The following is a 27911-nucleotide window of genomic DNA, read 5'->3' as shown; positions in this document are numbered from 1 at the left end:
GAAAGAGCTTCAGAAACTAAGCAAGTCAGTAACGTGTGGGTATTGTAGCAGTTATTCGCCTTGGCATTCATTGACAGAGTTCTTGGATGGGCGCAGCCCCGAATTCTCCCGCGGTCAGAAAAATGGTACCGAATCCTCCCAAGCCCGCAAGGATCTGAAAAACGATGGGACCGAATTCTCCCGTTTCTAAACGTTATGAATACTCCAAGCAGGCAAAGGAAAGCATATGAAGTTACAGTAGAAGAAGTAAAAGTTTTTCACGTGTATGTTTAAAAGTTTTATCTTTTATCTTATTGAGATAAAGTCCAGCTAGCACAGCGTCAGCGACTAAGTCCCGCTCAAGGTTTTTTGTTTAAAACATGGGAGGGGAAGCGGAAGGAGATAAGGAACATGGCAGAAATAATTATATTATTGTCTATAATACTACAATGTGTCAGTTTGGGAGGATTAGGTCCTGTTACCCGCTTACCTACCTGGTTTCTGGAGGATTCGGGGCTGCGCCCTCTTGGATGCCCTCCTAAGGGATATCCCGCCACGTTTTGCCCATCTGGCTCGTTAGATTGTCAAACTTCCGAGCTGCTTGGAGAATCCTGCCCTAATGCTCTCCCCAGTGATTAACTGGGGAGAGGTCCAGAGAGCTTGCTGACCAAGGTAGGTTTTTGAAAGTACGAACACAAGAAGTAAGAACTCGAGCCGTGTGCGGACAGGCGTTATCTTGCTGATATGTAAACCCTGGATGACTTGCCATTGTGGACAACCAAACGGAGCATAGAATATCGTCGACGCATCACTGTACTGTGAGGTTGCCACGGATAACAACTAAAGGGTCGTGCTATCAAATGGCACCCCTGACCACCACTCCTGGATGTCGGACCGTGTGGCGTTATCACACCACAGTCCGGGGTTTCTCAGAAATGTCTTCGCTTGTCGCGGTACTCGGCTCTAAGTAGAACTCATCACTGAAGACAATTCTACTCTAGTCAGTGATACTGCAGCCCGAATTCAATTGAGCTTGTTGGTGTGCATAGGTCAGTGATAGTGGGCGCAAGGGGGAGACGTAAGCTCAGTCCCCTTATTTGGGCCACCTATTATTAATGGCCTTTGTGGTCACTGATGCGCTATTTGCACATTGGATCGATAAAAATGATTAATGCAGGGCTCTGAGTGCCTGTCTGACGATTGCTCGGTTCTCACATTCTGTCGCCTCTCTTCGTCGACCGCTTCCTTCTTGACGCTGTGTTCGGCCATGGTTCACGCATTCCCGCCAACACTGTGATAATGGCATCACTCCAATTCAAATGTCTAGCGATGCGCCGATTTTTACAACCTGCTTCTTTGAGCCCAACAACACGACTTCTCTGAAATGCCGACATCTACATGTATTATACGTATATGGATATAGTGTCTATTCTTTCGGACATGTCCGAAAGAACAGACATCATATCCGTATAAGTATATGCTTTACCCGAACTCTTACGGGACTCGGTAAGAACGTCTTCCACGAGTATGAGTGTGTTGGGTGGGGACGCTAAGAATGTAGTGTATTGGCAAGGTGAGAATGTGTGTCTCGCGGGAGGCGTGAGCGAGATAGTCCCTGCAGTCGCACTATCCTCTGTGCCCTCAGTAGCTCAGATGGATAGAGCGTCTGCCATATACGCAGAAGATCCCGGGTTCGAGTCCCGGTCGGGCACACATTTTCACCGGTCCCCGTTAATATATATCAATGTACATAATTCTAATTTCTTTCTACCTACATTGTTCACTTGCCTGTCTGCGAGGCATAGTTACTGTCCAATTGAGTACACTGAATAAAATTCGCAAAGACTTTATGTCCTCGTATCGACATGTCCCCTGTTTATTATCCTTGCCAGCAACGCGGTGAAATTGCGCTGCAGCAGCACACGTTCATCCATCAGCCACCAAAGTTTACAGTGTTGCATTTTCCATCAATATCTTTTTCTTTTTTTTTTTTTCTTAAAGCGTATATCGATGTTTAAAGATTCATTACAGCAAGTGGAAATTTTGTTCAAGTCATTCTGCATTTTCTTACAAGTGCCCAAAGACGACAATTTCCTGTAGACTACACCATCACTAGCAAACAATCTAATAAATCGTTTTAGTATGGCGTAAAAGTTTTACTTTAAGATTTGTATTTCTCTGTGTTTATTTTTAAAACACGTGTATTTTATCATATATTGCAATTTAGTGAAGTAATTAATGTATTGGTTTGATATTTCTTTAAGTAAATTGGAAGTTGTTTGTAATAGTGTGTTTTTTGGAATGTTCCGGCAGGTGTGGATCTTCGGCGACGTGTGGTGCGCGGTGTGGCTGGCGGTGGACGTGTGGATGTGCACGGCGTCCATCCTGAACCTGTGCGCCATCTCGCTGGACCGCTACGTGGCTGTGACGCGGCCCGTCACCTACCCCAGCATCATGTCGCCGCGGCGCGCCAAGATGCTCATCGCGGGCGTCTGGGTGCTCAGCTTCGTCATCTGCTTCCCGCCGCTCGTCGGCTGGAAGGACTCGCACACGGCGCAGCCCCGCCCGGAGCCCTGCCCCTGGACATGCGAGCTCACCAACGACACGGGGTGCGTAGAAGGGCATTGCAATCGCGTGACCGATCCGTCTGGCGTTCACACTGCTACGGCGTGGGAGAGAGAACGCGAACATACAGGGTGTTTCAAAAATGACCGGTATATTTGAAACGGCAATAAAAACTATACGAGCGGCGATAGAAATACACCGTTTGTTGCAATATGCTTGGGACAACAGTACATTTTCAGGCGGACAAACTTTCGCAATTACAGTAGTAACAATTTTCAACAACAGATGGCGCTGCAAGTGATGTGAAAGATATAGAAGACAACGCAATCTGTGGGCGCGCCATGCTGTACGTCGTCTTTCTGCTGTAAGCGTGTGCTGTTCACAACGTGCCAGTGTGCTGTAGACAACATGGTTTATTCCTTAGAACAGAGGATTTTTCTGGTGTTGGAATTCCACCGCCTAGAACACAGTGTTGTTGCAACAAGACGAAGTTTTCAACGGAGGTTTAATGTAACCAATGGACCGAAAAGCGATACAATAAAGGATCTGTTTGAAAAATTTCAACGGACTGGGAACGTGACGGATGAACGTGCTGGAAAGGTAGGGCGACCGCGTACGGCAACCACAGAGGGCAACGCGCAGCTAGTGCAGCAGGTGATCCAACAGCGGCCTCGGGTTTCCGTTCGCCGTGTTGCAGCTGCGGTCCAAATGACGCCAACGTCCACGTATCGTCTCATGCGCCAGAGTTTACACCTCTATCCATACAAAATTCAAACGCGGCAACCCCTCAGCGCCGCTACCATTGCTGCACGAGAGACATTCGCTAACGATATAGTGCACAGGATTGATGACGGCGATATGCATGTGGGCAGCATTTGGTTTACTGACGACGCTTGTTTTTACCTGGACGGCTTCGTCAATAAACAGAACTGGCGCATATGGGGAACCGAAAAGCCCCATGTTGCAGTCCCATCGTCCCTGCATCCTCAAAAAGTACTGGTCTGGGCCGCCATTTCTTCCAAAGGAATCATTGGCCCATTTTTCAGATCCGAAACGATTACAGCATCACGCTATCTGGATATTCTTCGTGAATTTGTGGCGGTACAAACTGCCTTAGACGACACTGCGAACACCTCGTGGTTTATGCAAGATGGTGCCCGGCCACATCGCACGGCCGACGTCTTTAATTTCCTGAATGAATATTTCGATGATCGTGTGATTGCTTTGGGCTATCCGAAACATACAGGAGGCGACGTGGATTGGCCTCTCTATTCGCCAGACATGAACCCCTGTGACTTCTTTCTGTGGGGACACTTGAAAGACCAGGTATACCGCCAGAATCCAGAAACAATTGAACAGCTGAAGCAGTACATCTCATCTGCATGTGAAGCCATTCCGCCAGACACGTTGTCAAAGGTTTCGGGTAATTTCATTCAGAGACTACGCCATATTATTGCTACGCATGGTGGATATGTGGAAAATATCGTACTATAGAGTTTCCCAGACCGCAGCGCTATCTGTTGTTGAAAATTGTAACTACTGTAATTTCGAAAGTTTGTCTGCCTGAAAATGTACTGTTGTCCCAAGCATATTACAACAAACGGTGTATTTCTATCGCTGCTCGTTTAGTTTTTATTGCCGTTTCAAATATACCGGTCATTCTTGAAACACCGTGTACTTCGCTGAAGTTGCCGAAATTTAGAGATGCTGCCTCGCCTATTGGCAACCGAGTGAGCGCTTGAGACGGTCACGTCGCTGGCGCAGCCAAGTGCTCGCTTTTTCACTGCCACACGGATGCCACGCCCTCGCATTCACTTGCACGTAGGTTGCAATTTGCAGCATGGGCATGCACGATGCCCTTAAATTAGAAATCCAGTGACATTTATTGTTACAATTCTTTGTCCTTTATTAAAATAATGTGCATCTTGTTACTTTTAAATTAGTTTTCCAAGCAATTATTTTCGTGAAACATCTCATCAGAAACCATATTTGGTTTTCGAAGATTTGCCGTCGTGTCGATAAGTAAAATACGTTCCACATATGCAGAGGGGATATCAGTGCGCTATCTCCTCAATTCGTCTTCATTTGAAGATACCGATCTGACTTTCAACTCACATCTTCTTCAGCAAAAATTCAGAAATCATCAATTCTGCAGTAGTTTTCGCAAATAATCCATTGTGATTCCACATTATGTACACTTCCGAATTTACATTCGAAACAAAATTTTCTTTTTAGGTCATATTATCAGTCGAAACTTGTGACGTGATTTCTTCGTTATTGCATTGGCTATTATACAAGGGTTGTTCAATAAGTAATGCGGCACACTATTTTTTCCCAGCCAGTTTCGTTTAAAAAATGCTGAATTTTCTGTGGGACATCGTGGAATATTTCTTCTCCAGCGCTCTATAGTTTCTTGAAGTTCTTAAAGGTGGCGGCACTGTATGTAACGCTCAAAATGGCGTCTGTGACGGAGGTGTGTTCCAAGCAGAGAGCTGCCATTGAGCATCACAGATATTCACGGGCGCCATTGAGCATCGCAGATAGTCACAGGCGCTTGCATAATGCCTACGGAGAACTGACAGTGAACAAAAGCATCGAGAGCCATTGGGCCAGGTGTCTGTTGTAGGTGCCACGATGAGGTGATGACATTGGCATAGGTGAGGAAATCGTTTGCTTCCGTCGTTGCTTCTACGGTGTGCAGATAGAAGAGTGAGGCTGCATACCCATCTTTCACCGTTCTTAATACGAACACTTCTTCCTCTATTTTCTATTCGCATCTTTCTGTCTTGATTGTGTACGTATTGTATATTACCGGCACCGATACCTATTATTTCAAGTATTTAGTACATCTCTTTGCAATTTTACAATACCGAAAGCATTTATGCTGGCCTTCCCCGTTATCAGGAGAAAGAAAACTGGCGTTCTACGGATCGGAGCGTGGAATGTCAGATCCCTTAATCGGGCAGGTAGGTTAGAAAATTTAAAAAGGGAAATGGATAGGTTAAAGTTAGATATAGTGGGAATTAGTGAAGTTCGGTGGCAGGAGGAACAAGACTTTTGGTCAGGTGATTACAGGGTTATAAATACAAAATCAAATAGGGGTAATGCAGGAGTAGGTTTAATAATGAATAAAAAAATAGGAATGCGGGTAAGCTACTACAAACAGCATAGTGAACGCATTATTGTGGCCAAGGTAGACACAAAGCCCATGCCTACTACAGTAGTACAAGTTTATATGCCAACTACCTCTGCAGATGATGAAGAAATAGATGAAATGTATGACGAGATAAAAGAAATTATTCAGGTAGTGAAGGGAGACGAAAATTTAATAGTCATGGGTGACTGGAATTCCTCAGTAGGAAAAGGGAGAGAAGGAAACATAGTAGGTGAATATGGATTGGGGGGAAGGAATGAAAGAGGAAGCCGCCTTGTAGAATTTTGCACAGAGCATAACTTAATCATAGCCAACACTTGGTTCAAGAATCATAAAAGAAGGTTATATACCTGGAAGAATCCTGGAGATACTAAAAGGTGTCAGATAGATTATATAATGGTAAGACAGAGATTTAGGAACCAGGTTTTAAATTGTAAGACATTTCCTGGGGCAGATGTGGATTCTGACCACAATCTATTGGTTATGAACTGCAGATTGAAACTGAAGAAACTGCAAAAAGGTGGGAATTTAAGGATATGGGACCTGGATAAACTGAAAGAACCAGAGGTTGTAGAGAGTTTCAGGGAGAGCATAAGGGAACAATTGACAGGAATGGGGGAAAGAAATACAGCAGAAGAAGAATGGGTAGCTCTGAGGGATGAAGTAGTGAAGGCAGCAGAGGATCAAGTAGGTAAAAAGACGAGGGCTAATAGAAATCCTTGGGTAACAGAAGAAATATTGAATTTAATTGATGAAAGGAGAAAATATAAAAATGCAGTAAATGAAGCAGGCAAAAAGGAATAAAAACGTCTCAAAAATGATATCGACAGGAAGTGCAAAATGGCTAAGCAGGGATGGCTAGAGGACAAATGTAAGGATGTAGAGGCTTGTCTCACTAGGGGTAAGATAGATACTGCCTACAGGAAAATTAAAGAGACCTTTGGAGAGAAGAGAACCACTTGTATGAATATCAAGAGCTCAGATGGCAACCCAGTTCTAAGCAAAGAAGGGAAGGCAGAAAGGTGGAAGGAGTATATAGAGGGTTTATACAAGGGCGATGTACTTGAGGACAATATTATGGAAATGGAAGAGGATGTAGATGAAGACGAAATGGGAGATAAGATACTGCGTGAAGAGTTTGACAGAGCACTGAAAGACCTGAGTCGAAACAAGGCCCCGGGAGTAGACAACATTCCATTTGAACTACTGACGGCCTCGGGAGAGCCAGTCATGACAAAACTCTACCATCTGGTGAGCACGATGTATGAGACAGGCGAAATACCCTCAGACTTCAAGAAGAATATAATAATTCCAATCCCAAAGAAAGCAGGTGTTGACAGATGTGAAAATTACCGAACTATCAGTTTAATAAGTCACAGCTGCAAAATACTAACGCGAATTCTTTACAGACGAATGGAAAAACTGGTAGAAGCCGACCTCGGGGAAGATCAGTTTGGATTCCGTAGAAATGTTGGAACACGTGAGGCAATACTGACCTTACGACTTATCTTAGAAGAAAGATTAAGAAAAGGCAAACCTACGTTTCTAGCATTTGTAGACTTAGAGAAAGCTTTTGACAATGTTAACTGGAATACTCTCTTTCAAATTCTGAAGGTGGCAGGGGTAAAATACAGGGAGCGAAAGGCTATTTACAGTTTGTACAGAAACCAGATGGCAGTTATAAGAGTCGAGGGGCATGAAAGGGAAGCAGTGGTTGGGAAAGGAGTAAGACAGGGTTGTAGCCTCTCCCCGATGTTATTCAATCTGTATATTGAGCAAGCAGTAAAGGAAACAAAAGAAAAATTCGGAGTAGGTATTAAAATTCATGGAGAAGAAGTAAAAACTTTGAGGTTCGCCGATGACATTGTAATTCTGTCAGAGACAGCAAAGGACTTGGAAGAGCAGTTGAACGGAATGGAAAGTGTCTTGAAAGGAGGATATAAGATGAACATCAATAAAAGCAAAACGAGGATAATGGAATGTAGTCAAATTAAGTCGGGTGATGCTGAGAGAATTAGATTAGGAAATGAGACACTTAAAGTAGTAAAGGAGTTTTGCTATTTAGGGAGTAAAATAACCGATGATGGTCGAAGTAGAGAGGATATAAAATGTAGACTGGCAATGGCAAGGAAAGCGTTTCTCAAGAAGAGGAATTTGTTAACATCAAGTATAGATTTAAGTGTCAGGAAGTCATTTCTGAAAGTATTTGTATGGAGTGTAGCCATGTATGGAAGTGAAACATGGACGATAACTAGTTTGGACAAGAAGAGAATAGAAGCTTTCGAAATGTGGTGCTACAGAAGAATGCTGAAGATAAGGTGGGTAGATCACGTAACTAATGAGGAGGTATTGAATAGGATTGGGGAGAAGAGAAGTTTGTGGCACAACTTGACTAGAAGAAGGGATCAGTTGGTAGGGCATGTTTTGAGGCATCAGGGGATCACAAATTTAGCATTGGAGGGCAGTGTGGAGGGTAAAAATCGTAGAGGGAGACCAAGAGATGAATACACTAAGCAGATTCAGAAGGATGTAGGTTGCAGTAGATACTGGGAGATGAAGAAGCTTGCACAGGATAGAGTAGCATGGAGAGCTGCATCAAACCAGTCTCAGGACTGAAGACCACAACAACAACAACAACAAAACATTCCCCATGAACCATGGACCTTGCCGTTGGTGGGGAGGCTTGTGTGCCTCAGCGATACAGATGGCCGTACCGTAGGTGCAACCACAACGGAGGGGTATCTGTTGAGAGGCCAGACAAACGTGTGGTTCCAGAAGAGGGGCAGCAGCCTTTTCAGTAGTTGCAGGGGCAACAGTCTGGATGATTGACTGACCTGGCCTTGCAACATTAACCAAAACGGCCTTGCTGTGCTGGTACTGCGAACGGCTGTAGGCAAGGGGAAACTACAGAGGTAATTTTTCCCGAGGGCATGCAGCTTTACTGTATGGTTAAATGATGATGGCGTCCTCTTGGATAAAATATTCTGGAGGTAAAATAGTCCTCCATTCGGATTCCGGGCGGGGACTACTCAAGAGGACGTCATTATCAGGAGAAAGAAAACTGGCGTTCTGCGGATCGGAGCGTGGAGTGTCAGATCCCTTAATCGGGCAGGTAGGTTAGAAAACTTAAATAGGGAAATTGATAGGTTAGATATAGTGGGAATTAGTGTAGTTCGGTGGCAGGAGGAGCAAGATTTTTGGTCAGGTGAATACAGGGTTATAAACACACAATCAAATAGGGGTACAGCAGGAGTAGGTTTAATAATGAATAAAAAAATTGGAGTGCGGGTAAGCTACTACAAACAGCATAGTGAACGCATTATTGTTGTCAATATAGACACGAAGCCCTCGCCTACTACTGTAGTACAAGTTTATATGCCAACTAACTCTGCAGATGATGAAGAACTTGAGGAAATGTATGATGAGATAAAAGAAATTATTCAGGTAGTGAAGGGAAACGAAAATTTAATAGTCATGGGTGACAGGAATACGAGAGTAGGAAAAGGGAGAGAAGGAAACATAGTAGGTCAATATGGATTGGGGCTAAGAAATGAAAGAGGAAGCCGCCTGGTAGAGTTTTGCACAGAGCGTAACTTAATCGTAGCTAACACTTGCTTCAAGAATCATGAAAGAAGGTTGTATATATGGAAGAAGCCTGGAGATACTAAAAGGTATCAGATAGATTATATAATGGTAAGACAGAGATTTAGGAACCAGGTTTTAAATTGTAAGACATTTCCAGGGGCAGATGTGGACTCTGACAACAATCCATTGGTTATGAACTGTAGATTAAAACTGAAGAAACTGCAAAAAGGTGGGAATTTAAGGAGATGGGACCTGGATAAATTGACTGAACCAGAGGTTGTACGGAGTTTCAGGGAGAGCATAAGGGAAAAATTGACAGGAAGGGGGGAAAAATACAGCAGAAGAAGAATGGGTAGCTCTGAGGGATGAAGTAGTGAAGACAGCAGAGGATCAAGTAGGTACAAAGACGAGGGCTAGTAGAAATCCTTGAGTAACAGAAGAAATATTGAACTTAATTGACAAAAGGAAAAAATATAAAAATGCAGTAAATGAAGCAGGCAAAAAGGAATACCGACGTCTCAAAAATGAGAACGACAGGAAGTGCAAAATGGCTAAGAAGGGAAGGCTAGGGGACAAATGTAAGGATGCAGAGGCTTATCTCACTAGGGGTAAGCTAGATACTGCCTACAGGGAAATTAAAGAGACCTTTGGAGAAAAGTGAACCACTTGTATGAATATCAAGAGCTCAGATGGAAACCCAGTTCTAACCAAAGAAGGGAAAGCAGAAAGGTGGAAGGAGTATATAGAGGGTCTATACAAGGGTGATGTACTTGAGGACAATATTGTGGAAATGGAAGAGGATTTGGATGAAGATGAAATGGGAGATACGATACTGCGTGGAGAGTTTGACAGAGCACTGAAAGACCTGAGTCGAAACAGGGCCCCGGGAGTAGACAAAATTCCATTAGAACTACTGATGGCCTTGGGAGAGCCAGTCCTGACAAAACTCTACCATCTGGTGAGCAACATGTATGAGACAGGCGAAATACCCTCAGAATATAATAATTCCAATGCCAAAGAAAGCAGGTGTTGACAGATGCGAAAATTACCGAACTATCAGTTTAATAAGTCACGGCTGCAAAATACTAACACGAATTCTTTACAGACGAAGGGAAAAACTAGTAGAAGCTGACCTCGGGGAAGATCAGTTTGGATTCCGTAGAAATATTGGAACACGTGAGGCAATACTGACCTTACGACTTATCTTAGAAGAAAGATTAAGGAAAGGCAAACCTACGATTCTAGCATTTCTAGACTTGGAATACTCTCTTTCAAATTCTAAAAGTGGTAGGGGTAAAATACAGGGAGCGAAAGGCTATTTACAATTTGTACAGAAACCAGATGGCAGTTATAAGGCTCGAGGGGCATAAAAGGAAAGCAGTGGTTCGGAAGTGAGTGAGACAGGGTTGTGGCCTCTCCCAGATGTTATTCAATCTGTATATTGAGCAAGCAGTAAAGGAAACAAAAGAAAAATTCGGAATAGGTATTAAAATCCATGGAGAAGAAATAAAAACACTGAGGTTCGCCGATGACATCGTAATTCTATCAGAGACAGCAAAGGATTTGGAAGAGCAGTTGAACGGAATGGACAGTGTCTTGAAAGGAGGATATAAGATGAACATCAACAAAAGCAAAACGAGGATAATAGAATGTAGTCAGATTAAGTCGGGTGATGCTGAGGGAATTAGATTAGGAAATGAGACAAAAGTAGTAAAGGAGTTTTGCTATTTGGGGAGCAAAATAACTGATGATGGTCGAAGTAGAGAGGATATAAAATGTAGACTGACAATGGCAAGGAAAGCTTTTCTGAAGAAGAGAAATTTGTTAACATCGAATATAAATTTAAGTGTCAGGAAGTCATTTCTGAAAGTATTTGTATAGAGTGTAGCCATGTATGGAAGAGAAACATGGACGATAAATAGTTTGGACAAGAAGAGAATAGAAGCTTTCGAAATGTGGTGCTACAGAAGAATGCTGAAGATTAGATGGGTAGATCACATAACTAATGAGGAAGTATTGAATAGGATTGTGGAGAATTGGAGTATGTGGCACAACTTGACAAAAAGAAGGGACCGGTTAGTAGGACATGTTCTGAGGCATCAAGGGTCCACAAATTTAGCGTTTGAGGGCAGTGTGGAGGGTTAAAATCGTAGAGGGAGACCAAGAGATGAATACACTAAGCAGATTCAGAAGGATGTGGGTTGCAGTAAGTACTGGGAGATGAAGATGCTTGCACAGAATATGGTAGCATGGAGAGCTGCATCAAAACAGTCTCAGAACTGAAGACCACAACAACAACAACAAGAAGGGCAATCACAGAAGTTGGAAAGAAAACGATCGGTACAAAGAAGATAACTTAGAGGGAACCATCGGTACCAGAAGAAACACTTCAGTTGATCAATGAAAGAAGGAAGTACAAAAATGTTCAAGGAAATTCAGAAATACAGAAATACGAATCACTCAGGAATGAAATAAATAGGATGTCCAGGGAAGCTATGACGAAATAGCTGCATGAAAAATGTGAAGAAAACGGAAAAGAAATGGTCGTCGGAATAACTGACTCAGCATGTAGGAAAGACGAAACGACCTTCGGTGAAATTCAGAGCAAGGGTGGTAATATAAGAGCGCAATGGGAATTCCACAGTTAAATGCATAGGAGAGAGCGCAAAAGCGGAAAGAATACATTGCGGCCTCTATGAGGGGAAGGACTTGTCTGATGGCGTGATAGAAGAAGAAGCAAGAGCCTATATAGAAGAGATAGGGGATCCCGTATTAGAATCAGAATTTAAATGATCTCTGGAAGACTTGAAATCAAATAAGGGAGAGGGATAGATAACATTCCATCAGAATTTCTAAAGTAATTTGGAGAAGTGTTAACAAAACAACTATTCATGTTGATGTGTACGAGTGTAGCGATATACCATTTGACTTTCCCCCAAGTCCCGACGATTGCAAGAGCCGACAAGTGCGGGAATTATCACACAGGCAACTTCACAGCTCATGTATCGAAGTTGATAATAAGAATAATATACAGAAGAATGGAAAAGGAATTGAGGATGTGTTAGATGACGACCAGTTTGGCTTTAGGAAAGGTAAAGGCTCCAGAGAGGCAATTTTGACGTTGCTGTTGATAACGGAAGAAAGACCAAAGAGAAATCAAGGCACGTTCATACGATTTGTCGACTTAGAATAAGCGCTCGACAGTGTAAAATAGAGCAAGATGATCGAAATTCTGAGAAAAATAGAGGTAACCCATAGGTATGAAGTGATCAGATGAAAAAGGGTGTGAGACAGGGAAGTAGTCTTTCTCGCCTACTGTTCAGTATATACATCGAAGAAGCAATGATGAAAGAAAAAGAAAGGTTCAAGAGTGAATTAAAATTCAGGGTGAAAGATTCACTAATGACATTGCTAACCTCAGTGAAAGTGAAGAAGAATTACAGGACGTACTGAATGGAGTGAACAGTCTAATGACTACACAATACGGAATAAGGGTAAATCGAAGAAAGATGAAAGTAATTATAAAAAATGGCTCTCAGCACTATGGGACTTAACATATATGGTCGTCAGTCCCCTAGAACTTATAACTACTTAAACCTAACTAACCTAAGGACAGCACACAACACCCAGTCATCACGAGGCAGAGAAAATCCCTGACCCCGCCGGGAATCGAACCCGGGAAAGTAATTATAAGTAGCAGAAAAATGTAACAACGAGAAACTTAACATGAGGATTGGTGACCACGAAGTAGATAAAGTTAAGGAATTCTAATACCCAGGCAGCAGAATAACCGATGATAGGCGGAGAAAGGGGGGATAAATAGCAGACTAGTACTGGCCAAAAGGGCGTTCCTGCCCAAAGGAGATCTTCTAGTATCAAACGTAGTTATTAATTTGAGAAAAAATACCTGAGAGTGTACACCAGGAGCGCAGCATTGTATGGGACTGGAAGTATTTGAGGTGTGCTGCTACAGAAGAATGTTGTAAATTGGGTAGATTGATAAAGCAAGGAAAGAGGAGGTTCTCCGCAGAATCGGTGAGGGAAGGAATATGTGGAAAACACCGACAATAAGTAAGGAAAGGATGGTAGAACATCAACTAACACATCAAGGAGCTGTAGAGGATAAGAATTGTAGGGAAAGACAGAGTCTGGAATACATCCGATAAATAACTGAGGACGTAGGTCGCAAGTGCTACGCTGAGTTGAAGAGGTTAGAACAGAATTCGTGGTGGGTCTCATCAAACGAATCAGAGAACTGGTGACTCAAAAAAAAAGTTTGGTTCTGATTGAAGTTTCCACCACAGCATTGCCAACTGTCGATTGCGTTACATACAACTCTTGTAAAATCCCTCTCACCGTCTGATCTTACGCTTATAATTTCTGCGGGAAATGGACGTAGTAGGTAACAATATTGTCACTCGATCTTCCTCGAATATTGGATATTTAAAATTAGCAAACATATTTTCGTCAAAACAGCGTCGACTACCTTGCAGAAATACCTGTTGAAGTTTTTTGACCATCTCTATCACATTTTCACATGGGTTCTACCTACCTATTACGATCGTTGTAGGGTATCTCATAACTCGTTTGATACTGCTCTCATTATTACTTTATGAGGACTCTAAACGCAGAATTGCTCTAGACAATTTCCTTTACAGATACAAAGCACTTTCCTAGAGACATTTCTACACTCATACTCATAAATTAAGGATAATTATGATACACGGTGAAACAACGCTCTGGTGGACCGTTTGCGGGCTTAAAACACCCCGGGGTATGACCATGTGGTGCATTTCACCTGCGGTCGTCGCACGGTGGCGCTAGCAGCAGTCCACACACGCAAAGGTGTGTTGGTGCATGTCAGAGTACGGTGCAGCAAGTGTGCTGACGTTTTCAGACGTGCTAATGGTGACTGTATGTTGAAAATGGCTGAAATAACACATATCGATGACGTTATGAGGGGTAGAATACTAGGGCGACTGGAGGCTGGTCGTAGTACATGCCCTCCGTGTGCCACAAACTGTGATCTCAAGATTATGGCAAGGATTCCAGCAGATAGGAAACGTGTCCAAGAGCTACAGTACGGGACGTCCACAGTGTACAACACCACAAGAAGACCGATATCTCACCATCAGTGCCCGCAGACGGCCACGGAGTACTGCAGGTAGCCTTGCTCTGGACCTTACCGCAGACACTGGAACAGTTGTCTCCAGACACACAGTCTACAGACGACTGAACATACATGGTTTATTCGCCCGGAGACCTGCAAGGTGCATTCCACTGACCCCTGGTCACAGGAGAGCACGTGAAGCCTGGTGTCAAGAACACAGTACATGGTCATTGGAACAGTGGTCCCAGGTTATGTTCACGGACGAGTCCAGGTACAGTCTGAACATTGATTCTCGCCGGGTTTTCATCTGGCGTGAACCAGGAACCAGATACCAACCCCTTAATGTCCTTGAAAGGGACCTGTATGTAGGTCGTGGTTTGATGGTGTGGGGTGGGATTATGATTGGTGCACGTACGTCCCTGCATGTCTCTGACAGAGAAACCGTAACAGGTCAGGTGCATTGGGACGTCGTTTTGGACCAGTATGTCCACCTTTTAAGGGGTGCAGTGGGTCCCACCTACCTCCTTCTAGATGATAACGCACGGCTCTACCGAGCTGCCATCGTGGAGGAGTACCTTGAAACAGAAGATACCAGGGGAATTGAGTGGCCTGCCTGTTCTCCAGACCTAAACCACATCGAGCACGTTTGGTATGCTCTCGGTCGACGTATCGCTGCACGTCTTCAAACCCCTAGGACACTTCCGGTGCTCCGACAGACACTGCTGCAAGAATCGGAAGCCATACCCCACCAGCTTCCGACCACCTGATCGAGAGTATGTCAACCCGTCGTGCGGCCTGGTAATCATATTCCATATTGATGTCGGGGTACATGCGCAGGAAACATTGGTGTTTTGTAGCAGATGTGTTTCGGAATGGTTTTCTCAACTTATCACCTATACCGTGGACTAACAGATCTGTGTCGTGTGTGTTCCTTATGTGCCCATGCTATTAAGCGCCAGTTTTGTGTAGTGCCACGTTGTGTGGCACCACATTCTGCAATTATCCTTAATTTATGAGCATGAGTGTACATATCTATTTCCTCTAAACATAAACCTTAAAAGATTCAACGATGGGCTCCAGAAGTTTAGTAATAAACATACAATAGAGCACTGCCGTTTCTCTTTGTGTCAGGCATTATACATGAGATTTTCCACATACAAATACAAAAGCTATTCGTTACGTAAGTGCAAATACTGTCTAGTTCTTTCCGCGTTTCCTTACGGTTACTCAGTGAACTTGTAGACAAATGTGCCATCGAAAAATGAAACAGTGCTTCTAATCGTACCTGATAAGTCATTTATGTATACTGAAGACATTACAAGTTCCACGAATTCTTCGGACGCAACCGGTGTTTCGTTAACACTGAACATTCACCGTCTACCACAATGTACTGGATTCTGTCGGAATCGCAAAATGTGTTGTGTTGTGCTTTTCGTTAGATGTTGTCGTGCTGTACTACAAGCCCCCTAATTTTCACATTCCTAATTGGATGTATAACATAGTTTAAAATTATAGACGTGCCGTATACTATGTCAAACGTCTGTCACACGGCGACATATTGTCGAAACTAACTATAGAACAGTAAAGATTTTAGCAGCTTTATTGAGGTTACACAAAAATGTACAGTCAAAAGTACTTTTCTGATTTCAGCCAAGCCCTCTGTGTCCCAGCGAACCTTATCTCTGGTACAGCCTCGTTCAATAATATTAAATCCCTTCTATCATTGCTGATTCGATGTACAGATGAACTGTAACTTCACCGACAAACATTCAGAAGTAGTCGTATGGGGGAAAATAGTAAACGTGGACTCTAAAGTGTACCATTAAGGACTACGAGCACTTAACTAATCTTCGATACTGTGACACACTCTCCTTCTACTGGAATCTGTTGCTTTTCACATTTTGGCAAGTGGTAGCATGGACCAAAACAAGAAAAATATGTCCGGTAAACACGGGCTGTATGGTGCGTACCTACTAATTCATCGTCGCTACGATGAATCACTTCTACTAAACTAGTACTCCTGTATCTTCAGTTTCTCACAGGTCGTTAGGTTTGCATTTTAGATTCCCGGTTTGCATGTTTTTCTTGTTTTGGACCACATAACAACCTCTGAAAGTATGTCGGTGGATTACCCTATAGAAACTAAACAGTACTGGAGGGAATCTACAACACAGAGTCACACATTTTTAACACACATTAATGTAAATCCTAAAAATGATTTAGTTAGATTCTAGAGATGATGATGATGAATTCCCATACTCCTTGGGCCGATCGGTTCTAGACGCTTCAGTCTGGAACCGCGTGATCGCTACGGTCGCAGTTTCAAATCCTGCCTCGGGCATGGATGTGTGTGATGTCCTTAGGTTTAAGTAGTTCTAAGTTCTAGATGTTGAGTCCCATAGTGCTCAGAGCCATTTGAACCATACTCCTTGACAGGGCGTAGGGGACGATGCGGGAGACCCGCACCGCTGTATAGGCAAGGTCCTAGCGGAGGTGGTTTGCCATTGCCTTCCTCCAACCGTAATGGGGATGAATGATGGTGATGAAGACAACACAACAATACCCAGTCATCTCGAGGCAGGTGAAAATCCCTGACCCCGCCGGGAATCTAACCCGGGACCTCGTGCTCGGGAAGCGAGGCCACGAGCTGCGGACGGACTCTAGGGACACAAGAATAATTAAAGAACTATACAAAGAACAATTAGCGATAGTAAAAATGAAAAATACATAAAAAGAAGTTAGGAATCTCACAGATATTGGACAATCATGCAATCTGTCTTCAGTCCTGCTCAATGTCTGGGAATAACACGCAAAAATAGTTGCAAAGAACACTGTACAGATACAATAATAAATGGTGAAAGAAAACTGAAGCTTAGGTATGCGGATGACATAGCTATGATAGTTCCAGATGAAAGAAATATCTGAATTGTCTTATAAGTATTGATACGGTGTCATGGGATGAATACAAAATGGAAATTAACACAAAAATACAGAAATACACGTGTGGTCCAAGGAATCAGAAGAAGTAAACATTAAAACTAGACGAAGCAAAATAAAACATTCAGGATCCTAAAAAGGTAACTGAAGACGGATGAAGTGAAGAAAACACAACCGTAGAATCAGAAAAACAGAAACAAAGTTCAAGAACAAAAGAAATGATATTGTTCAAACAACGTAAATACATAAATTACGAGCGAGGTGGTTAATAACTGCATTTGGAGAATACCACATTATGGTAGTAAAACATGGACAGTAGTGAAAAATGATCTGAAATCTCTTGAAGCATTTGCGCAATGGTGCTGAAGACGTCTTCAAAGCAAAAAGGACACATGAAGCTATCAACCAGAAAGTCCTGTAAGACACTAGTGAAAGATATCAGTAAACTGAAAAAAGCACGAGTGGACTGGTCACATGAGCGACACAAACAGTTCCTTAGTGTCCCAGAGCATTGTAAGGAAATACAGGGCGAAGGAGATTGAAACTGGCATTCTAAAACGAGCTAAACGTAAAGTGAGAGTCTATAATTATGTAACAATGAAAGTAGTGACTTCTAATAGAGGCGAATGGAGAAACGCCAACCAATCGAATGGCTGATAATGAAGAAGAAATCGTCTTTGTTACTCTTCCAAGTTCATTACTAGAATTTGGTTTTTTGTGAATAGCTATTGTATGATGGTGGTATGGCGAGGCAATATTCAGACTGCCTACAGACTACGTGAGCTCCTTGTCCGGGCTACCGCCCTGGGATGTGCTTCCTTCCTAGGCGAGTCTAGGCCGTCGCTGGTAATTCGCCCGCAGGGGTATCCTTCCGCTAGCTGACGTGCCCCAGTTTCAAGGCGCCGGGAGCCGACCGCTCGTGTCTGCTCTATGACGCATATCCATTGTGCTCCGTGCATTGTCCGAGAGCCACAAAGCCGCGGTGGAAGAGCGGAGCGATGCATTGGCGGTGCGCCATTCACCCGACGCTTCTGCGGTTTCTCTTCTGGATAGGTTGTCTCTGCCCTCATATAGACTCGCGGGACACACTGCTACCAAATGATTCAGAGGCACGTAAAAAGACATTTTCCGCACTTTGCACTACTCGTTTTCCCTTTCGTATTTCTTATAGTGTTCATTTGCTCGCTCACGTCTTATGTATATTTCTGCCCATTAAAACTACAACTCTGTGAAGACAGCACGCTTCGACCGTTAGCACCCACAACATTAGTGACGTGTAATGCCACTGGCTAAGCCGTTATGTTCGATGTCTCCGTGACATTATCGTTCAACAGCAGATGCAAGACTTCATATTGCCCGCACATTCTCTACAGACCTCGATACAGACGGTGGTACACTGTTTCCCTGACCAGCGCATTTCTGAATCTCTCACTACTGAAAACATCTGATCCTGGGCTGCCAAGAAAGAGTAAGTACGCCACCATTCGCTAGCCATTACAATTGATCATCGCTGGTTCAGATTTGAAGCAGCATGGAATGACGTACCAGGATCCTTCATCTAAGCTCGGTTTGGCTCGAATCTCGGCCATTTCAGGACCGTTGTCGCTGTCACAGGTGACCCCCATGTGTGCTAAATTTCACATTCAGTATAAACCCAAATAACTAACAAGTATGATCATGCGTTCTTTCTACTATGAAGTATATTTACAATAAAAATTTTGCTATTTTTTATCGTGGTGAAAGGGCACTCCTGCAAATATTAGTCAACCACAATGTTTCTGCATCTGTGATTGAGGGAGCTTCGGTCGGCTTATCGTGATTTAATGTGTAATCGGAATTGATCCATGCGTAAGTAACCTGACAACATTGACAGGGCGGTGCGTTTTCTGTAGCAATTACTGTGCTTGTATACTGCAACGTCATCACATGACTTCCATAACGGCCAAGGGTATAATATACTGTGGTTGCGTGGTATTTGCTTCAGCATCGCATGTCTCCGATTACAGCCAAGTGCGTAATGTATGGCGCTTGCGTAGTATTTACTTGAGCCCTTTCCCACGGGTATACTAACAAAGGTCGGCGATTACTTGCTGCAGTCTTACGTTTTGTTCGTATGGTTTATTTTATTACTTTTTGTCATTTTAGTGTAATTTTGTTAGCTCCATAAACCAGTTACATAGGTATATTAACACAGTTATATGCAGTTTTCGGTGCCAAGTATTTCCACTCTCCCACATACTTCTTGAAAAGCATTAGTTTCATTACCTATTTTTCACGTGTTTCATTTAATTACTCTAACTACTTTTAACACGTTTCAGTTCCAGAATAGTTTACAGTTAATTGTAAGTTTCTTGCATAACTGTACGTACGTATCTGTCAAAAATGTATACCTGTCGAGCTGATGTCACAAAATTGTTTGTAATGTCGTAACTGCACACCAGTTTGTTACGCAGCGTCATTCACATTATGATTCTCCCGGCACGGTGGCCTGGCCTGCATTATATTGTTTATCTATTCGACGATGCCAGGCTAACTTTTATTACCTCTTATGACGACGCCAGTTTGGCTTAATAATATTGGTGTAAAGAGCGGCGTCTTGTGTTTTAGGTGTGTCTCGTCACGTTTTTAAGCTCGTGGTGGTGGTGGTTAGTGTTTAACGTCCCGTCGACAACGAGGTCATTAGCGACGGAGAGCAAGCTCGGGTTAGGGAAGGATTTGGAAGGAAATCGGCCGTGCCCTTTCAGAGGAACCATCACGGCATTTGCCTGAAACGATTTAGGGAAATCACGGAAAACCTAAATCAGGATGGCTGGAGACGGGATTGAACCGTCGTCCTCCCGAATTTTAAGCTCGTCTTTTCTATTTACACGAAATTATCTAATTACATGAAACTTTAATTGTTTTGTAGTTTGTTGTTTAGGAGACGTATTTAGTCTTGCATCATATTTGCTTTCCCATTTTCCAACAGATTTGTAGATGCTCATTATAGACCGATATCGGTAGTCTGGCTACAGTTTGTTTGCGATCATTTACTGAACTTAAAGAAAAGTTTGAGCTAAATTCTTAAGTGGTATGATTTCCGTGAAAATGACTTTTTGTACGGAATTTTGGTTCCTGAATGAAAATTAACGTGATCAACTGCTCTTCGGTTGATATTCTTCGGTGTAAGGAAGACTTCTTTTGCGCAAGTAGAAATATAAGGGAAACTTGAACATTTATTTAAATGAATGCTACATTGTGATCAACATACTCTAATCTCCTGACACGATCTGATAGCGTATTTGTATCGAAACTTCCTGGCAGATTAAAACTGTATGCCCGACCGAGACTCGAACTCGGGACCTTTGCCTTTCGCGGGCAAGTGCTCTACCATCTGAGCTACCGAAGCACGACTCACGCCCGGTACTCACAGCTTTACTTCTGCCAGTACCTCGTCTTCTACCTTCCAAACTTTACAGAAGCTCTCCTGCGAACCATGCAGAACTAGCACTCCTGAAAGAAAGGATACTGCGGAGACATGGCTTAGGTACAGCCTGGGGGATGTTTGCAGAATGAGATTTTCACTCTGCAGCGGAGTGTGCGCTGATATGAAACTTCCTGGCAGATTAAAACTGTGTGCCCGACCGAGACTCGAACTCGGGACCTTTGCCTTTCGCGGGCAAGTGCTCGACGATCTTTTTTTTTTTTCAATGTCAGGCTTACCACCTTTGCTGACATAAATAAATTTTGTTGTACTACCGCATAAATTATGTCTACAATGTCCATATGTTGACAAATAGTGGCTAATAAGAAAATTAATTAATTAAGGAAATGAATAAAACTGAAAATGCCCAAATGAAAGACATGAAGACATTGCGGATAGTACAAATACAAATGAAACATGCTCCTGTAGCAATGAAATGAAATTCGTGTCGGGAGCGACACCTGCTCACAACCCGACGATCGATAGAGCAAGAGAACCATCTATCGACTCATTCTCCAGACGTTGGTGTAAGACTGGGTTGTCTTCTCGAAAGTGACTAAGGGTCCGTAAGTGTGATCGATATCTACCTCGGCTTCTTCGTCTATCTCATCTCTCACCCGTCACACCCCATCTGGCCGGCGGGTCGGTAAATGTAAGTCGCAAGTAATTAGCGAAGTCTTGCCCATATTTCTTATGCTGTTGCAGCTTCGTGTGTCCATCCACGAGAAAATGCAAAAAATCAATTTTGTCCTTTTCCGATTCGTTATACACGTAGCCCACCACCATTCCCCGTACCCATGTCACTGCATTGGTTTTTTGGACCGGAAAATAAGAGTCTTGGGGGAACAAAAGTGTGTCTGATGAAACTGTGTGATGGGCGGAGCGTAACAGGAACGCCAATATCTGTTGTGCCAAGTGCCACACTGGAACCGTCCCACTACATGCTAAACGACGTTCATCAGTGTCCACTGTTGCGCAGCCTAAACATAGTGGAGTGTCTCCCAAATGAATCGCGTGCCGCCGTTGATTCGTTGCGAACTTCCTATTTACCACCACATACCATGTTGGGCGTACCTACGTTGGAAGGTAAACGTTCCGTATAACGCGCCATATCTGTCGCCAGTTCTTGTCTGGGTACTTCTTTTCCAGGGTATTCCTGGGGCACCGGCGCAGTAAAAGTCGGTATACATCTCGCGTCGTTGGTAGTCGTTTTGTTGGGAAGGAATCTCTGACATAGCTAAGCTCCAAAAAAAAAGGACTTGAAATGTGACAGCTTCGGTGAGATATGTCCCACATTGACTGGGGGCAGCATTGAAGTGGGCGCTAGTACATCGGCCAACGCACCCGAGATATTGCGAAATTGACCGCGCCACTGTCGGAAAATCGTACTGACGAATAACGCCCGTGCCTTTTCATATACGTTCACTAGACCTAGTCCGCCCTCTCCAGGTGGTAGCGTAAGCGTTGCGTATTGGATCTTAAACAGGTGTCCCACACTCACGTATGTTCCGAAAGTTGCTTGTATCTGTGATGCCAATGTGCGCGTGAGTGAGTCTCGGTGCTAGGTATACGTTAACATAGGTCACCCTCTGAATCATATCCAACGTTTTTCATTTCTGTAACAGCACCATAGTCCGCATTAGCTTCAATATGCGTCGGTAGTTATCCGCTACTGTCCGCTGCACATCCGTGTGGAATGTAACACCTAGACATTTTATGGTCTTAACTAACATGAGCGGGCCTTCCTCCCCCGGTTGTAATCCTCGACCGACATTCATGCAGCGTGATTTCTGTAGATTAAGCACGCTTCCTGCCGCCATCCCATATCGCTGTATCCATGCCAACGCCGTACGTACTTCGTCGCCTGTCCTTGCCACCAGCATCACATCGTCAGCATAAGCGCGGCAGTGAAAGGTCAGTTGTGGCAACGGCACTCCCTCCAACCGTCTTCGGAGACCATATAGACAGGGTTCCAAAGCCATTGCATACAAAAATATCGAAAAGGGATAACCCTGACGAACTGACCTTGAAATAACAATATAGTCAGTGCTCCGCCCATTCACCGATACCTTCGATCGCACGCCGTGTAACAGACGCATGATCACTAGAGTGAAAGCCTGTGGGATTCCCAATCTGCCCATCACCGCATGCAAAAAAGTATGATCCACTCTGTCGAACGCATGATCGAAGTCAATAGCGACGAGTGTTCCACGCACGCGGCATGCCGCTGCTAATGCGATGTCACCGAGCGCCGTATGTACGTTGCTCTTACCGCCGAGGCTCGTTTGATCTATGAGGAGTCCATCAGAAATTGAAGACCGCAGGTGAGCCCCAAGGATGCGCGCGAAAATCTTATAGTCGCAGTTCAAGAGAGTGAGAGGTCTAAAATCTCCTGGCCTTCTGCCACCGCGTGGTTTGGGGATTGGATGATGATACCCTCCGTGAATTCGGCAGGTATCTCAGTCTGCGGTAACAGGAGTTCATTGTACATCTGAATCCAGATTCGGCCCATGAGGTATGCAAAGGCGCGGTAAAATTCAATTGGGAAGCTGTCCTGTCGTGGGGTCTTGTTCGGAGCCCCCCTGGCAATTGCATCTGTCAGCTCGTCTTCTGTTATCGCTGTGATGAAAGTCTCTGCATCCAGTGGTGGTCCTCTATCTGGCATTTCCGGATGACATCATGTAGTGTCTCGTGGTTCACTTGTACAGGTCCATATACACTCCTGGAAATGGAAAAAAGAACACATTTACACCGGTGTGTGAGACCCACCATACTTGCTCCGGACACTGCGAGAGGGCTGTACAAGCAATGATCACACGCACGGCACAGCGGACACACCAGGAACCGCGGTGTTGGCCGCCGAATGGCGCTAACTGCGCAGCATTTGTGCACCGCCGCCGTTAGTGTCAGCCAGTTTGCCGTGGCATACGGAGCTCCATCGCAGTCTTTAACACTGGTAGCATGCCGCGACAGCGTGGACGTGAACCGTATGTGCAGTTGACGGACTTTGAGAGAGGGCGTATAGTGGGCATGCGGGAGGCCGGGTGGACGTACTGCCGAATTGCTCAACACGTGGGGCGTGAGGTCTCCACAGTACATCGATGTTGTCGCCAGTGGTCGGCCGAAGGTGCACGTGCCCGTCGACCTGGGACCGGACCGCAGCGACGCACGGATGCACGCCAAGACCGTAGGATCCTACGCAGTGCCGTAGGGGACCGCACCGCCACTTCCCAGCAAATTAGGGACACTGTTGCTCCTGGGGTATCGGCGAGGACCATTCGCAACCGTCTCCATGAAGCTGGGCTACGGTCCCGCACACCGTTAGGCCGTCTTCCGCTCACGCCCCAACATCGTGCAGCCCGCCTGCAGTGGTGTCGCGACAGACGTGAATGGAGGAACGAATGGAGACGTGTCGTCTTCAGCGATGAGAGTCGCTTCTGCCTTGGTGCCAATGATGGTCGTATGCGTGTTTGGCGCCGTGCAGGTGAGCGCCACAATCAGGACTGCATACGACCGAGGCACACAGGGCCAACACCCGGCATCATGGTGTGGGGAGCGATCTCCTACACTGGCCGTACACCACTGGTGATCGTCGAGGGGACACTGAATAGTGCACGGTACATCCAAACCGTCATCGAACCCATCGTTCTACCATTCCTAGACCGGCAAGGGAACTTGCTGTTCCAACAGGACAATGCACGTCCGCATGTATCCCGTGCCACCCAACGTGCTCTAGAAGGTGTAAGTCAACTACCCTGGCCAGCAAGATCTCCGGATCTGTCCCCCATTGAGCATGTTTGGGACTGGATGAAGCGTCGTCTCACGCGGTCTGCACGTCCAGCACGAACCCTGGTCCAACTGAGGTGCCAGGTGGAAATGGCATGGCAAGCCGTTCCACAGGACTACATCCAGCATCTCTACGATCGTCTCCATGGGAGAATAGCAGCCTGCATTGCTGCGAAAGGTGGATGTACACTGTACTAGTGCCGACATTGTGCATGCTCTGTTGCCTGTGTCTATGTGCCTGTGGTTCTGTCAGTGTGATCATGTGATGTATCTGACCCCAGGAATGTGTCAATAAAGTTTCCCCTTCCTGGGACAATGAATTCACGGTGTTCTTATTTCAATTTCCAGGAGTGTAAATGCGGAAATAGTCAGTAACCACATGCGCAATATCACGCTGGTTCACATCTGGCTGGCCAGTTTCAGAGATCAGTTCCCTGATCAATGTCCTGCTTCGCCGTTGACGTTCACGTACTAGGTGGTGCATGGAGGAGGTTTCGGCAGTAACTGTGTCCGCCAATCTCGCCCGGACCATTATACCTTCCATTCTTAGTCTCGTCAGCAGTAATAACTTGGCTTTTATGCTGCGCATGGCCATGTGCCGTTCCGGCGATGGTTGTTGGGTCATCAACTCCCTCAGGGCTGTAAAATAAAAATCAGCCGTCGTGCGGCTCCATTGCGAATTGTCCTGCCCGTATCGTATCAACGTCCTCCGTAACGTTGGTTTCGCGCATTTGATCCACCACTGGAGAACCGAGGTGTATGCTCGTTGGCGGCGAACGCAGGCCTCCCAGGCCGCCTCTATCGACCGGCGACATGCAGCGTCACGTAAAAGTGCACAGTTCATTTTCCAGTGACCCTTACTCCGCCATATCTTCTGACGCGTTAGTGAAATTGTACATACGTACGCCATATGATCCGTAAAAGCCGCTGGCCAGATTTCGGCATCCAGTATCGCTGTCCGTAGAGCTCGTGTCACATACACTCTATCAAGTCTACTCGCCGAATGTCCCGTTACAAACGTATAACCCGGTCTGTCGCCATGCTGCAGTTCCCAGGTATCCAGAAGCGCCATTTCGGTAATCAACGCACGTAGTTCCATGGATGGCACATAATGAGGTACTTGGTCCTTTTTGTCGACGACACAATTAAAGTCGCCGCCCACTATATAGTTATCGTAGCGTCCAGCGAACAACGGTGCTATCTCTTCGGTGTAAAAGGTCGCCCTTTCTCTTCGTTTTGTGGAGCCAGATGGTGCGTATGAATTGATGAAACGAACGCAGAACAGTGATCGCTATGCCACGTGCGGAAGGGAGAGACACGACGTCCTCCAGTCCTATTCCTTCCCTGGTGAGAATCTTGTAGGAGTACAATATCCACGTCCGCAGCGTTTAACATGTCTTTCAGCATTTGAATTTTAAGCGGTGTCCGAATGCCATTAATGTTTATCGTTGCAATGCGGTACGCCTGGCGTGTGTTCATCAGTTGTAGGGCGGTGTCATTAAGCGTCTATCTGCACCCCAGGCGCTCCTCACCACACTAAGTTGTTCAACATTTCCCGACCCCTCCCGGCCTCTGGCCAGGACTACCCTCAATCGTCGTGTTCGTATTTTCATTCTGTTCTTGTTGGTCCATTTCTTGCGCCCAGTCCACCAGCATACTTCCGGAACTGGTCGAAGGATGGGAGGCAACGTTGTCACCGCTCTGATGTTGGACAGTTGTCATCTCCACTTCTGCCTTCCGGTCACCAGAAGGAGAGTTCAAGTGATCGTCGCTGTGCAATTCTTGCATCGTCATCTCGGTATCTGTTGAATCCACTGGTCTCAGGTCGATACTGTCGTGGTCGTCCACTGTCTCCTCGGGACTATGGCTATCGTCAGCAGAAGTCAGTCGACGCTTCTTTCTTCTCTTGGGCGAACGCTGTTTCCGTTGCCTTGCTTCCGCATCAGCTGTTTGGGTTGCGTATCCTCCATCGTGGGCCTGGCCTATCACGCTCTCGGTGGAAGCACTGGCAGCCACCACGAATGAGTCTGGAGCGGCCGTCAGCTGCATCTCTTGTGTGGTGTCCTGTGTCTGCTGTGGTGGAACCGGTGGTCGGAGTTCCAGTCCGTTGGTGTCCATGTTCTCTATAGGGGCAGCTGCTGGTGCCCATCGGAAATCTCCCTCTCGTCGCTTCTCAGGGCTTCCACAAAGGTCAACGGTAATACAGTCATCTGTTGTGGTGCCTGAACGTCATCCCGTGGGGTTTGCACTAAACGTCGCTGGAGGCATTCCGAGCGGACGTGACCTTCTTTCCCGCACCCAGAGCAAGTGCGAGGTTGCCCATCATAGATTACAATGGCTCGACAACCTCCTATGTACAAATAAGAGGGGACGTGCTTTCGCAGTTCTATCGGTATTTGTCTCACCCCATTTAATACGGGGTACGTGGTAAAGCTCTTCCATTTTTCGGCCACATGGGACAGAACCGTACCGTATGGTCGAAAGGCGTCGGTAACAAGTTCAGACGGGACGTCAAACGGAAGTTCTAAGACTCGTATAGTGCGGATCCCTATTCCCGCGTGATCGACCGTAACCACACCAACATTCCCGTCCGCATGACAGAAACGATACCCGTTCGGTGATCGTTTTAGAAGTCTTTCGCAAGCAGCCTCGTCAACAAGCTTGACATAGACGACCCTTGAAACGATCGATACATTGATTCCCACGATTTCCTGTGGATCGATTTTTACATCTTCCCTTAAGAAACGTTCGATCTCGTGTGCCTTTGGTCGTGTATAGTCGTTCGCAAAACTGAACTTCAAGGTCGTTTTTCTGTACGAGTGTGCCATCTCGTTGTAGACTCACAACACCGCACACGCGAAGCTGCTCCGGCGTAAACAAACAGGCGCGCGCACCGCAGCGTGGCCGGCAGGCAACACGGTCCGCACTGTGTCACTGCCGAAGGCAGACTGCCATCTGAGCTACCGAAGCACGACTCACGCCCGGTACTCACAGCTTTACTTCAGCCAGTACCTCGTCTCCTACCTTCCAAACTTTACAGAAGCTCTCCTGCGAACCATGCAGAACTAGCTCTCTTGAAGTTTCATATCAGCGCACACTCCGCTGCAGAGTGAAAATCTCATTCTGCAAACATCCTCCAGGCTTTGGCAGTCTGCCTTCGGCATGGTCACAGTGCGGACCGTGTTGCCTGCCGGCCGCGCGGTGGTGCGCGAGCCGGTTTGTTTACGCCGGAGCAGCTTCGCGTGTGCGGTGTTGTGAGTCTACAACGAGATGGCACGCTCGTACAGAAAAACGACTTTGAAGTTCAGTTTTGCGAACGCCTACACACGACC

General features: G+C 45.3%; 1 protein-coding gene across 1 annotated transcript in view; it reads left to right on the top strand.

Moving 5' to 3' along the window:
* Positions 1 to 2280: 2280 nt before the first annotated feature.
* LOC126176255 (octopamine receptor Oamb-like) overlaps positions 2281 to 27911 on the top strand; it is a 356106-nt gene continuing 330475 nt past the window's right edge. The window contains exon 1 of the mRNA XM_049923401.1: positions 2281 to 2588. Coding sequence (XP_049779358.1) covers positions 2281 to 2588 — 308 coding nt within the window. The remainder of the gene's footprint in view (positions 2589 to 27911) is intronic.

This window comes from Schistocerca cancellata, chromosome 3 (assembly GCF_023864275.1).
Source record: "Schistocerca cancellata isolate TAMUIC-IGC-003103 chromosome 3, iqSchCanc2.1, whole genome shotgun sequence".
Classification (NCBI taxonomy): domain Eukaryota; kingdom Metazoa; phylum Arthropoda; class Insecta; order Orthoptera; family Acrididae; genus Schistocerca; species Schistocerca cancellata.
This window is presented reverse-complemented; position numbering and strand designations above follow the sequence as displayed.